This window comes from Cryptomeria japonica, chromosome 6 (assembly GCF_030272615.1).
Source record: "Cryptomeria japonica chromosome 6, Sugi_1.0, whole genome shotgun sequence".
In the NCBI taxonomy this organism is placed as follows: domain Eukaryota; kingdom Viridiplantae; phylum Streptophyta; class Pinopsida; order Cupressales; family Cupressaceae; genus Cryptomeria; species Cryptomeria japonica.
This window is the reverse complement of record NC_081410.1, coordinates 28709073-28722318: the sequence shown is the minus strand read 5'-3', so window position 1 is coordinate 28722318 and position 13246 is coordinate 28709073. Positions and strand designations below refer to the sequence as shown.

General features: G+C 35.6%; 1 protein-coding gene across 4 annotated transcripts; it reads left to right on the top strand.

The window, feature by feature from the left end:
* Positions 1-2278: 2278 nt before the first annotated feature.
* On the top strand, positions 2279-12496 carry LOC131069980 (F-box/LRR-repeat protein 15). 4 transcript variants are annotated; one of them, XM_058005526.2, is made up of 18 exons: positions 2279-2517; positions 5430-5679; positions 5985-6117; positions 6250-6346; positions 6458-6658; positions 6740-7010; positions 7103-7201; positions 7290-7378; positions 7468-7567; positions 7660-7830; positions 8489-8641; positions 9042-9202; positions 9318-9516; positions 9613-10082; positions 10196-10259; positions 10396-10482; positions 11811-11859; positions 12064-12496. In XM_058005526.2, exons 1-17 carry the CDS (start codon positions 2327-2329, stop codon positions 11823-11825), a joined length of 2751 nt encoding a protein of 916 aa, XP_057861509.2. In that variant the 5' UTR covers positions 2279-2326; the 3' UTR covers positions 11826-11859; positions 12064-12496. The 4 variants fall into 4 exon arrangements, with proteins under 4 accessions (XP_057861509.2, XP_057861510.2, XP_057861508.2 ...); XM_058005527.2 differs by having other exon boundaries at positions 11991-12496; XM_058005525.2 differs by lacking the exons at positions 11811-11859; positions 12064-12496 and adding an exon at positions 10669-11373.
* The last annotated feature ends 750 nt before the right edge of the window (positions 12497-13246 follow it).

Genomic DNA, 13246 nt, shown 5'->3' with positions numbered 1-13246 from the left:
GGGCCCTGAAGGTGGTTTGGCCAACGACTCAGAGTTGTTTATGCAGAACCTCTATTTGAGATTTATTATCTTTAAAGAAAATAACAAATAAACCTTTTTGAATCATTCTACAGAAGAAAAAATTGAACCCTAGCTTTCTAACTCACACATTTTTCATCCAATCATCAAGAAATTTCCTAGTCGGACACTTTTTCAAATTAGTTACTACAAAGAAAATGGCAATGTCTTGGAGTCTTTTATTTTCAAGCTCAAGGGCTTCGGTCATGGCATCGTTAGGAGAGATAGAGAAAGTACAAGGAGCCAAGGCAGGGTCCTTACCTCATCCTCCGTCTCCGCCATTGAAGCCTGCAGATGAAGCACCTACCAGAGAAAATTTGGCCTCTCGCAAGACCTGCATGATGTCACCAACGATGGTGTCTCGAAATGATTTACCAAGAATCTCTTCCTCCACGGTTTTTGAAAGGGGCACATGGGTCGCGTCCGACCCATTAACTTCCACCTCCATCGAGCATTAATTGCTCCTGCCTCCACTCGTACCTGTAATTACTACCCTCGCAGCGCACAAAGAGCCTCGACAATAGGTCAACAACAAAACAAGAAAAGAAGGAGAGAGGCTTACCACCGTGGAGGAGGTCTTACCTCTCCTCCACACGCATGAGCGAGAACCCTGATGCCAGGCACGTGATGGGTCCACGTCAACCCTAGTTGCAGAACCAATTCCCAATTTCCCCCTTTTTCTTGACCCAACTTCCACGATTATTGATAAGCTCATCTTCAAAATATAATGTTTCAGGCATCCATAACATTGCCATTATTAAAAATAAAATTATGATATTCCTTTTAATGAAATCAACAAACTTAGAGTCTTGATATTTCAACTTGAGTTTAAATCTCCAATATTTTAGCTATTTAATTTAATTTAATTTTACTTATTAAGTTTATTTCATTTAAGTTATTTAACTTAATTTTTAATTATTAAATATTTCTTAAAATTTAATTATCTTATTTTTTCTCTTAATTCAATTCATGTTTAAATGATAGTAATTTAAGTTATTTAATTTAATTTAATTTTAGCTATTTAATTTAATTTCATTGACACTCATAAGGACATCAAATTAAGTGCCTTTAGTTTTTATTAACACATTTTTTAACATCCGTATGTGAGTGTAATATGCCTCTCGACGTAGCTAGAAAAATATTCATTGAAAAGCTTATTCCATTCAATCGAAGTGTACATATTTATTTATATGAAAATGCTTGTTTAGTTCATCTTCTAGAACGACTCTTTAGCTTCTAGTGTATCTAGCTGAAGAGTCATTAGAAGATGAACTGAACAATCATTTTCATATAGATAAATATGTACATTTGGATTGAATGGAATAAACTTTTCATTGAATATTTTTCTTGTTATGTAATTCACATCCATTTTTATTTGTTAATCCATTGTAATTCCCATCCATCTTGAATATCAAAGCTTTTGCTAAAGGAGGAAGGTGTAGAAGATAATTACGAATGTTTTGGACCGCTCCTTGCATACATGAATGTGCTCGTGAGAGACTAAATTGAGCTTTGGTTCGGAATTTGTTTGTTGATCCATTCTTTTGTTAAAAAGATATGAAAACATTTGAATTTTTTGTTGGTTTATATTTGTAAAACCGATGACTGTTTGCGACAAGTGAGTTCTTCTTTACAAAAATAAGTTGTCTAATTATTTTTAAATATTGTAATTTGATGAAATTTGATGTTGACATGCAAATTTGAAACCCACTTGCATTATTATTAGATTTGCTCTATGCCAAATATGTCCAATAAAACATCTTATTCCATTTATTCAAAATGTATATATTTATAATATGAAAATGACTATCCTAACCTTAAAAGAGAGCAATAAGGGAACATGAAAGATAAAACAAAAGGGAATAGTTGAAACTGAAAACCCCAATTGGTAGTGGTAAACATTTGTTATTGGGAGTCCCACTATTATTAACCACATGCAAATCAGGTGTGTTATTGAAATTCCCTAAACAAACAAAGCGAAACCCCAGAAATTTAAATCGCTACATTCCCGGGGTGTGTTTGTCATAAGTGGTACATACACACATAATATATGTACCGTAGTCCCAAAACATATATACACACTTTTCTTCTAGCCTACAGGAATAATGTGGGTCGTTGAAAAGGGAAGCGCCTAGGAGAAGCATTATAATTAGGAACAATAATAATTAAAATAATATTATATTTTTTATTTATTCTAAAAATCTATAGATAAAAGGGTTAGGGGTGCGTCAGGGGTTCGAATCCTGTTAGGATATCTTTTAGTCACGTAATGGCTTTAGACCCTTCATCTGCTTACGAAGGGTTAGATGAGGAAGGAGAACAACAAAATGTTCAACATAACCAAAACCAAGCTGAAGAAGCATTTTTATTACCATCACACAACACAACAATCTCAGGTTTTTGTCATAATGTTAGCGATGAAATCCCCCTCAAGCGCCCCAAGCTCGTGATCTGTCCGTCGTAAGTTATAAACCCTGCCAATTCTCGAAGAAAATCAGTTCAATTTGTTTCACAGCATCGTATTTTTATGTGGGTATAATTTCTTTTTTCGATTTGAGGAACGGTCTTGCGGATTCTATGTTTGGTAGATTTCGGAAGTATAAATTTGTGCAGAACTCTGAAAAGATTTTGTTATTGTTACAAAATCATAGTGTAGGCAGTTGATCTGTGCCTTTAACTCCCGTTAGCTTAAATTTGGTTGAAGATTAGGAAATTTTCTGTGGTTTTTTAACTGAAAAATTAACCGCATTTTTCGTTTGAGCTGATGTAATGTAAAAATATGAAATCTACAAAGATTTTCCGCCCTTAGGGCTCTAGTTTTTGTTCCATGTATGGTGAGTTGGATATACTGTTTGCAGTGAGAGGGTTATACGAGATTAGTGGTGGTTCTTGAGATATTGAAGTGGCCCTGCTTTTATGGGGATCGTTCTGTAACTCGCGCATTGTTTGGCCCTAATTGTGCCTATGCTGCTCGGATCTCATTTTACCCACCAATGTTTCATGGTTATCTTAGGGTTTTATTATTTAGAGTACTTTAAGGACATATCGTTATGTAACCATGTATCTGTATATTTTAGTATCTTTATTGGCACTATTTTTTCCTTTTCTTGTTCTTTTCGCCCTTCAATTGTGACTAAAACCTGTCATCAACTAAAACATGCGGAGTGTATTTGTACCATCAAGCTTACACTTGGCATTTGGCTATTTCAAACGGGGGGCATTCTCAACAGGGCTTGAAACTGTGTCATCACTATGTTAATTGTATATGTAACCATGGTTATCCTAGGGTTTTATCAATTAGAGTACTTTAAGGACATCGTTATGTAACCATGCATCTCTACATTTTGGTATCTTTATTGGCACTCTTTTTCCCTTTTCTTGTGCTTTTCGCCCTTCAATTGTGACTAAAACCTGTCATCAACTAAAACATGGGGAGTGTATTTGTATCACCAAGCTTACACTTGGCATTTGGCTATTTCAAACGGGGGACATTTTCAGCAGGGCTTGAAACTATGTCATCACTATGGTAGTTGTGCTGCCTTACCACTGGAATACTACCGGTAGATTCCTTGGCTGCATTTTTTGGATCCTTGCTGCTCCATAATTTCCAACCTTGGCAATTAAGTTCTATAACCCTCTGATTAAAAGGTTCCAAGTTACTATATTATTTCCAATCTTAATGATTACGTTGTGGCTGATAAAAACCTTTATATTTGACAATTTTTAAAATCTCAAGGTATTAATTAGAACTTGTTTAACTTTTGGGTGAATGAAGAACTGCTAATTAGTAGATGACCTTGCCTACGTTCAATTTTTGAAAGCATGCATCATATATCTTATATTTTTCTTTTGATTTGCCAGTCAGCACTTTTAAGCTGGCCCAAACAAGTGGAAACCACAATTGGGGTACCTCCTTCCTTCCAGCATTAACAACAGCAATAAATTTAACTTAGATATCAACATGAGAAGTCTAAGAGTCACTTGGACATTAACACTAAATAGTTAATTTCAACTTAGATATCAACTTATTTGTCAACTTTGGAAGTGGTTTTAACTTGGGTCTCCACAATTAGAACCCAATTTTTTAACCAATTGTGCTCAGAACCTTTGGCAGCATCCTTTATATTCTTGTTCTCAGTAAACTCAAACATATACCTTGGTAATGTATCATCTAGCTTAGATGACCGTGAAGACTTCATGTTCTGCTGAGTTCACCTGGGAGTTGCGATCAAACTTTTAGGCCATAGCCCACATTAACATGGCTGTGTAAACATAGAGAGCATAACTGTCAGGGATCAAACCGTTTCATCATCATGTCTTTCACTCTGCCTTTGCCACTAGACCATGGTGTGAAGGACAAGTCCGGCATCTTACACTTACTAACATGAACAAAAAAAAATTAGATATAAAGTGTTGTATTTGAAGGAGATCTCTTCATCTCCACACGATGGCATGGGCAATGGCTTCATTGCTTGTATCAGAAGTTCTCTGTTGCTACCATAATCCCCATGATCAGCGATTAAAGTTTATATCAAGCAGGTATAAAATTCTTTCCATGGCTTTTCAGAGATTCAAAGTTGCCTCTGCTTTTGCATATGGACAACTCCAGAGACCAAACCAGAAGACCATAATTGGTTCAATACTTGATTGAACCTTTTAATTTTTTAGAGTGTGTTTCGTATTGTCACTTTGCTTGGCCAATGAGCTGTATGTTATGATGATATATGACGTGTATATCTTGGTAATGGTATTTGTCAATCAGTTTATGGGGCCCTTGGAAATTGGGCTTAACGTCCAGGGAAATGTTTCCTTTTTGTTTATGGATTCTGGCTGTTTTTAACTGAGTTTGATTCACATTTTTTGGTAGTGCCAGGTTAATGCATAAAGATACTGATGATTATTTCTGTTTGTCTGTTTACCTTTATGTTTTCTGATGCCAAACCACATATTATATCTCATTCTTTAGTAAAAACAGATAATTTTCAGCTCTTTTCATGATGGTTTGTTGGGAGATATTTTTTACGTTCTTGACTATGCAAAAGCATGCATTTTTCTAAGCCCGTTAGCTGAGATGAATAAGGAGGTGCCCTCTTTCTAGATTTTGTTGAATTCCTGTGTTAAAATATTACTTTATCTGTTTTGCCCTTGAATATCATTGACTATTGATGATGGTGTTTTTGAATGCATTTTAGACTGTTAAGGTTTAATGACCTGCCTTCGGTTCAAGCAGAGACAGTGATGAATCATCTGGATTTATGCCACGCTGTTGAATGCAAGGCTACTTGCACTTTTCATTGCATATATTGTCATTATTTGATTTCTTAGGTCAAAACTTATGCAGGCTTTTGATGCTAAGCACAATGGTCTTTCAGGTTAGTAAATTGTGTATTTGCGGGCTCTTCAGGCTTGGCTGAGTCTAGTTCTTTTGGTGACATGGAGAATGACTTATCTTTCCAAATGTCAAGTAAGGATGGAAATGATCTGACTCTTCCATTAAAACTGCCTCCTGGGCATAAAGAGGTTTCAGAGCCGATGGACTCATCCAGCATTGGAGATGATAATCAGGATTACATCAATGACTATATGATCAGATTGGACCTTACTGATGACTTACTACATGCGGTAGGTTTACTCTATGGACTAATTCGAGCAGTCATTCAAACATTTAACAATTCTGACTTTGTTTTGGCAAAATTATCTTGGTGATTGAATGACCATCTTGCTCTAGGTGGTCATGTTTTGGAATGTGATCCGTTGGGGCCAAGATCTTAACTGTTTAAAAGTTAGTGTATTCCAGTTTTACAAATCTATGTAGAAGTTATATTATGAAAGATTCAATCATGAGTACAGTTCTGAATTGTCATATGAAATGGCCTATTAGAGACTAATTTTAAACATTACATAACAGGTTTGAAATTGTGTAACAGGTGTTTACTTTCCTGGACCATAAAGCTCTATGCAAAGCCGGTCTAGTATGCAAGCAGTGGCATGCTTCTAGTGTTCATGAAGACTTCTGGAGGTCTTTGAACTTTGAAAATTGCAAAATTACCTCAGACCAAGGTAGTCACATTCTATATCTACTATATCAAGTTTCATCATTCTCTAAGTTGTCTACAACTGAAGCAGATTGCATGCTTATCCATTGTTCTATGATTTGTATATAATGTGATGTTTTTCTCTCTTGTTCAACAGTTGCACGAGTGTGCCGTAGGTATCCAAGGGCTGTTGAATTGCATCTACCAGGTTCTCTGTTGGATAATCCCGTGCATGAGGCATTACGAACTCTTAAGTAAGACTGTTCATTATGGATTTTTTTTGGTCATTTTTAATGTTGTCAAAGTGTAATTAAAGACTTATTATTCCATTCCCTTTTGTCTCACAATATATTCTTGATGTACAGGAATCTCGAGGTGTTAACAATATACCATGGAAATTTAGGTGATGCTTTTTTCAGTTTATTAGTGGAATGTCCTGTGTTGAGCCATTTAATTGTAATTGATGCCACCTTAGGAAGTGGTGGTTCTCAAGAGATACATGTCCGACATGAATCACTGAGACATCTCCAGGTTATGAGATGTCGTGCAATTCGAATCTTTGTCAGGTATACTGTGTTACTATATGACACTTTATCTACAAACTTTAAGAACTATCAAGAGGAGTGAATAGTTTGAATGTTATTCAGGTGCCCTCAACTAGAAACTTTGTCACTCAAGCGCTCAGGTGTGGCATCTGCAAATTTGAATTGTCCTGTACTGCGGGAACTTGATGTGGCTTCATGCCATAAGCTTTCAGACCCGGGAATTCGTGCTGCAGCTATGTCATGTCCGCTATTGAAGTCTTTGGATATTTCCAACTGCTCTTATGTCAGTGATGATACACTTAGAGAAATTGCAGCAGTCTGTACAGATCTTCAGATTCTGGATGCATCTTACTGCCCCAATATATCACTGGAGGTTAAGCTTTTTTGTTTTCCTTTTATATTTAGTGAAACCATTTCTGAGAAGAGTTTCTTTGTGCTAAAGAAGTGAAATCTTGATGTCTCAAGGCTGTGAGATTGCCAATGCTGATGGATCTGAAGCTCCATAATTGTGAGGGAATTAACGCCACATCTATGGCTGCTTTATCTCAGTGTTATTATCTTGAGGTAAACTCTTTTCTTTTGATGATATACTGTTATAGAATCAATTTGATAATTTCAAGTATTGTTTTTTGATATCTTAATCTATTTGCAGGCACTTCAACTTGACTTCTGTTGGTTGTTAACATCTGTTACATTAGATCTTCCAAGGCTTCGACATATAAGTCTTGTTAATTGCCGCAAGTAAGTTGGTTTCTTTAGGAGTGGATGCATCTTGTTGGAGATATTTAGTTGTGTGTTTCATTTCACATGATTCTTTGTTTTGCTGGCAGGATTGTTGACCTGAATTTGTCCAGCCCAGCTCTAGCATCTATAAATGTCACAAGTTGTCCAATCCTTAATCGTGTGGACATTACATCAACAACCCTTCAGGTTTTCTATAGAATTTTGCTTCATATTACAGATTTGTTATAATATTTTACTTTGAAATGAATAAGTTGTTTATTTTGGTTTGTTTTGTACAGAAATTGGTCCTACAGAAACAGCAAAGTTTGACCACAATGACATTACAATGTCTTCGTTTATCTGAGGTTGACTTGAGTGAGTGTGAATCACTGACAAATTCAATATTTGAAGTCTTCAGTGTGGGTGGTGGCTGTCCAATGCTTGGCACCCTTATTCTTGATAGTTGCGAGGTGTGTGTTTGTGTAGGCATCCTTGTAAATGAAATACTTGATCTTGGTGGTTTCTTTTGTTTTCTGCTGATATTTTACATAAAAGTTTAGGGAGGCTGGTATTTTAAAACATTTGGAGAGGCTGGAATTCTAAAACATGACATGCTTATTCTTGTGTAAAATATTACAGAGCTAATCTGTTTCACTGAGAAGAATTGTTTTCTTTTTGCCTTGCTGAGCTAGTTGTGCAAATTATGACACATTTACTTGTGCAACAATTGTTAAAGCAGTGACAGTCTATGGATAGTTGGATACCTTGGTTTGCTACTCATTATTTCTATTGCTTGCACCAGTGTGTTGAGACTTGGTGGGTCTCCTTGAGAACTTGAGTATCTGAGTCCAACTCAGGCTTGCGAGTGTGTAGACAAGACTGGCCGAGTCTGCCAAAAACAATTTGCAAAAAACCACTAAAAACATTTTTTAATAATATATATATTTTTATTTTGTCGACTTTGACACGTCTTTTAACCGAGTCTGACTCTTGAATTTCAACAATATGGCTTGCACTATACTTCATTATGACCTTTTTAAAAAGTACTTTGCAGTCTCTCAATATTTCTGATTATTATTTTGTACACAGTTCTAATTAAGTATTTAAATATGTTCTATTCTTTTGTAGTCTCTTTCAAATGTGAGGCTGACTAGCACATCCTTGCATACTCTTTCTCTCACTGGTTGTCGTGGAGTGACTAGCCTTCAACTAGCATGCCCAATGCTCCAGAAAGTTTGTCTAGATGGCTGTGATCATTTGCAGAGAGCATCATTCTTTCCTGTAAGCTTTATCGGTTCTATGATTGTGTTTAATTCATGATTTTTCTTGCTAATGGACAATTTCCTTTTCAAATGCCTGGGTAATATAGCCTGCTGCATACATTTAATTATCTCTTCATCAAGTAATATTCAATCTATTCAGGATGATGAATAGCTAAAGGAAATTCATGATTTTGTACCTATATGACAAAAAATAAATTCACAAATTATATCCTTATATGTATCTGTGTGGTATGCTAGCCTCATCTTAATTTATGTTGGTTGTGTTGACAGTGCATGTATTTCCATTATTTAAGAAATCATGATCCATTAAGTGTAATGGATGAAGATAATAAATTTGTGAATGCTTCCATCTATTTAGTTATTTGTTATGCTAAACACTTAAAATGTTATTCTTTCAGGTTGGTCTTCTGTCTCTTAACCTTGGGATATGCCCCTATTTGAGTGAGCTTGAGATCAGAGCCACACAGATGACATTATTGGAGTTGAAAGGATGCGGTGTTCTTTCTCAAGCAGATATTAATTGTCCTCATCTGCAGTCCCTTGATGCTTCTTTTTGCAGGTGATTTTTATTTGTTTACTGTTTGCTTAAAACTTAATTTTCTTGATGCTACATTTGAGTCATATGCCTGCAGTTCTTTCTGGATGACAATATCTGTGTTTTGTTGATATTGCAGCTTATTTAATGATGATTGCTTGGATGCTGCAACTGCTGCATGTCCTTCTATTAAGTCGTTGGTTTTGATGTCATGCACATCAATTGGACCAGGGGGACTTTTGGCTTTACAGAGACTCTCAAACTTGACTTTGCTGGATTTGTCGTATACATTCTTGACAAATTTGCAACCTATTATTGATTCCTGTCCCCAGTTAAAGGTATTATTCTAAAACAACCTATTCTGCCGAGCATAATTTGGAGAAACGTTTTCGCTTGAAGGCTTTAGGTTTTTTTGTTTCATGAATACATATCAGGTTTTGAAGCTCCAAGCTTGCAAATATCTTGATGATACAGCATTGGTACCTCTTCATAGAGGAAGAGCTCTTCCGAAGCTTTCTGAATTAGACTTATCATATGGCACTCTTTCCCAGTCTGCAATTGAAGAGCTTTTGGCATGTTGCTTGCACCTCACCCATGTAAGTTTGAATGGATGTACAAATATGCATGACCTTGACTGGAGATTTGAGGCTGGGAAGTCTTGCAGTGATCCAGCCCTACACAGGAAAGAAAGCAGTTGTGATTGGACAGATGATAGTGTCACTGAGGAAGAAAGTTCAGTACGCTTGCTTCAAATTCTTAATTGTGTGGGTTGTCCTAACATCAAGAAGGTTGTTATTCCTGTTTCAGCTCAATGTGTAAACCTTTGTTCATTGAACTTGTCCCTTTCTGCAAACATCCAGGATGTGAGTTTGGTCTGTCTGAACTTAACAACATTGAATTTAAGGTGGGTTTTATTATTATTTTTATAGTCAAAGTCACTTTGGTTTTGAAACAATTCTCTTGCAGCAGCAATGTTGTGTCAAATAATTATTCTTGTGACGAATGATTTCACTACAGCAACTGTCTTGCTCTGGAGATACTGCAGCTGGATTGCCCTCGCTTGGCAAGCTTGTTGCTTCAAGTATGTTACTGCATTAACAATCTTTTTTATTCATTTATATTCCAGTCAAAAAATTGGCATTTAAAAATTTTTGTGGTCAAATTATGTTAATCAACTATAACTTATTTTTATCATGTTGTTACCTGCTTTCACACAGGCATGTGGGATAAAAGAATATGAATTAGAGTGTGCTATCTACTCTTGTCACTTACTTGAAACCCTTGATATCCGATCATGTCCAAAGGTGAGCTACTGATCAGATTTATATATCTAGTATTTGTTAGCATTTGAACATTTTTTTGGTATGCCTGCTAGTTTGAGGATTGTATGGAATATCATAGTATATATTAATTGTAAATTTGTAAGAATTGCATTAAAGCAAGAAGCTTCCTTTGGTGATGATTCTTCTACCATCTGTTTTGTGTAAAAGATATCTTCGATTGGCATCTCCAAGTTCCGCTCAACGTGTCCTACTCTGAAACGACTTTTCAGCAATGTATGAACATACTGTACCACTGGGGTGGCATCTATTGGTTTCTTTACCATGTTGGAACAACTTCTCGGCAATTTATGAAGCTATTTGGCACCCTGGATGTGGTTCATGTATCTAATTCAAGGAGTTGTGTATCGCAGGGTTTTGAGTTGGTTTGGATAATATAAAGAGATGTGATGAGTCAGTGCTGAAATACATGCTTTTCTGTGTATAGTGTTCACAATTTTTATTTGAATCTTGGTGCTTAATTAAGTTAATTTGGAGTTTTTTAGTATGGGCATCTATTTATTATGTATTTGGAACTGACAGAATTTTTGAATATGCTCGGTCTGTCTGTTCCAGTGTCCAAGGACCTTTTCGCAGTTCATTGTACTCTTTTTAGATGCTCAAGTGTGCCTAAAAATGTCAGCATGTACAGCAGTTTATGCATTTGAGACAAGTCCATGAGAACTTCGGTTATAACTTTTTTGATATTCAGTTCCAAGCATGTCTTTTTGGGTTAATGTAGCCAAGTAATCTATAAGGGAATAATGTATCTCTGATTCACACTCTACTCTATATGTAGACAACTATGGAAGAAAAACTTAGAAATATTTGTCAAAGCTTGTGTTGATGTTAAACATAAAGTTGAGAATTCTTGGATATGCTAATTTTACTTCTGGAATGGTTTATTAATTAAAATAGCAGCATTTATTCATGTTTTCCAAATCTATTATAATGATGCCTTAGTTGAAAATCAAGCACAATTTATGCAGAACTGGTTAAACCTTAAATAGCATGGTGAATGTTGGAAGCAAAAAACTATCTTAGGGAACAATTAATGTGTACACACTAGCTTTAGTCACATTGTCTTTAATTCTCTGCTAGTATATTATTTGCTGTGGGCAGCTTCTCGAATTTGTATTTTAACATTGATGTTTTTGATTCATTTGTTCAGTCATTCAACCATTTGTAGATAATAAATGCAGCCCTTGTTTTGGTATTGATCCAGTGTTGAAATTTGCAATTAAACGTGCCATTTAATAATATTGATAAATTAGTTTCTAGAGCTCTTACATCAGGTCAAATCACATTTGCAGATTGTTGTGGACTGACCCCGGAACATTTGCTTGGGTATTCTGTTCCAAGGTAATTGCGTCTTTTGAACACATCAATTAGATTCAAAAGAATAAGTTGTGTTCACTTGTATCCTTGATATGGCTGAATTGGTTATATGGAATCTTACAAAACTAATGTAAATACAGCACAATATGATACAGGAATATGGTTATACGATGGCAATTTTTAAAAACCTTGAATGTTGAGCTGAGAATCTTAATGTAAAACATGCAGAGTTTGCCATTTTCAGATTTTTTCTGGCCATCTCTTATCAAATCAAGGTAGTAAGTAGAACAATAGCATTGGTACTACATCCTGGGCTCAGTTCAAAGGCCGATGATTGGAGGAACATTGATCAGCTTCCATAACTCCCTTGAGAGGATTTTTGGAAAGGTTTCTTTAGCAGTTCATTCTAGGAAGAATTATTTCATCACGGACCTGTAGCTTGAGTCCAGCAGATGATACCGGTGACTATTTTATGTTTATCGAGTCAAGATTAGGGGCTGTAATTCATTTACTTCTATTTTGGAAAATTCTTAGTGTTAGATATAATTTGTAAGCTATTTGTGTAAAAACATATAATGCCGTGTATTTTTTGGTTGGATCTGTTTCAGGATATATATAAAACAAAGTAATCTTCTAAGAAGAAAACAGTAATTTATGTTCATCGAAGTAAATCTTTAAAGTTAAGAGCTAGAACCAGTTCCACACCATAATCTTTGTTGACACAAGATAAATTAAAAAAACAATTACGATAAAAATACATTTCCACTATACCTCCAAGGATATACTAAACCTAATGACACTATTCCGAGAACCATATTCGTTATATTTGAGTTGGCAACTGAACCATGTAAGAATGATATTAATATTGGCCTGGTTCAAATAACCGTCCATGTGAGTTATTTCATTATTAGCGCAAATTCTTGATGCGCTGGAACTACAGTGTCCTTTACCAATATTTGTTTAAATATTGTTTTCGTGAACGAAGAAATGTTGAAATTGACTATGGAACTCACATGACAACCCATGTAGTGGGATATGCACGTGAGTGGATCACCAATACACAAATTCATACTGTAACTGAAATTATAAAAATGGGAGATGAATTCCAACAATTTTGTCTTGTAAAGAACAAGAACTATGCATATGAATTAACATAGCATCACATCATTGCAATCTCGCCAAATTATACTTTATTTTACCCCGAGAAATGACAGTCTAGCACGAATTCCAATTAGAGCATGATAATCTCGCCTAATTTTTACTTCATTTTTCGCTGGGGAATAACAGTATAGCATGAATTCCCATTAGAGCATGATTCTGGAAACTACTATAATGCCTCGGTGAAACGTAGATGCCTCACTCGTGGGCAAATCAATACTTGAACTTGAGATTGCCATCTCACTCTGTGTCT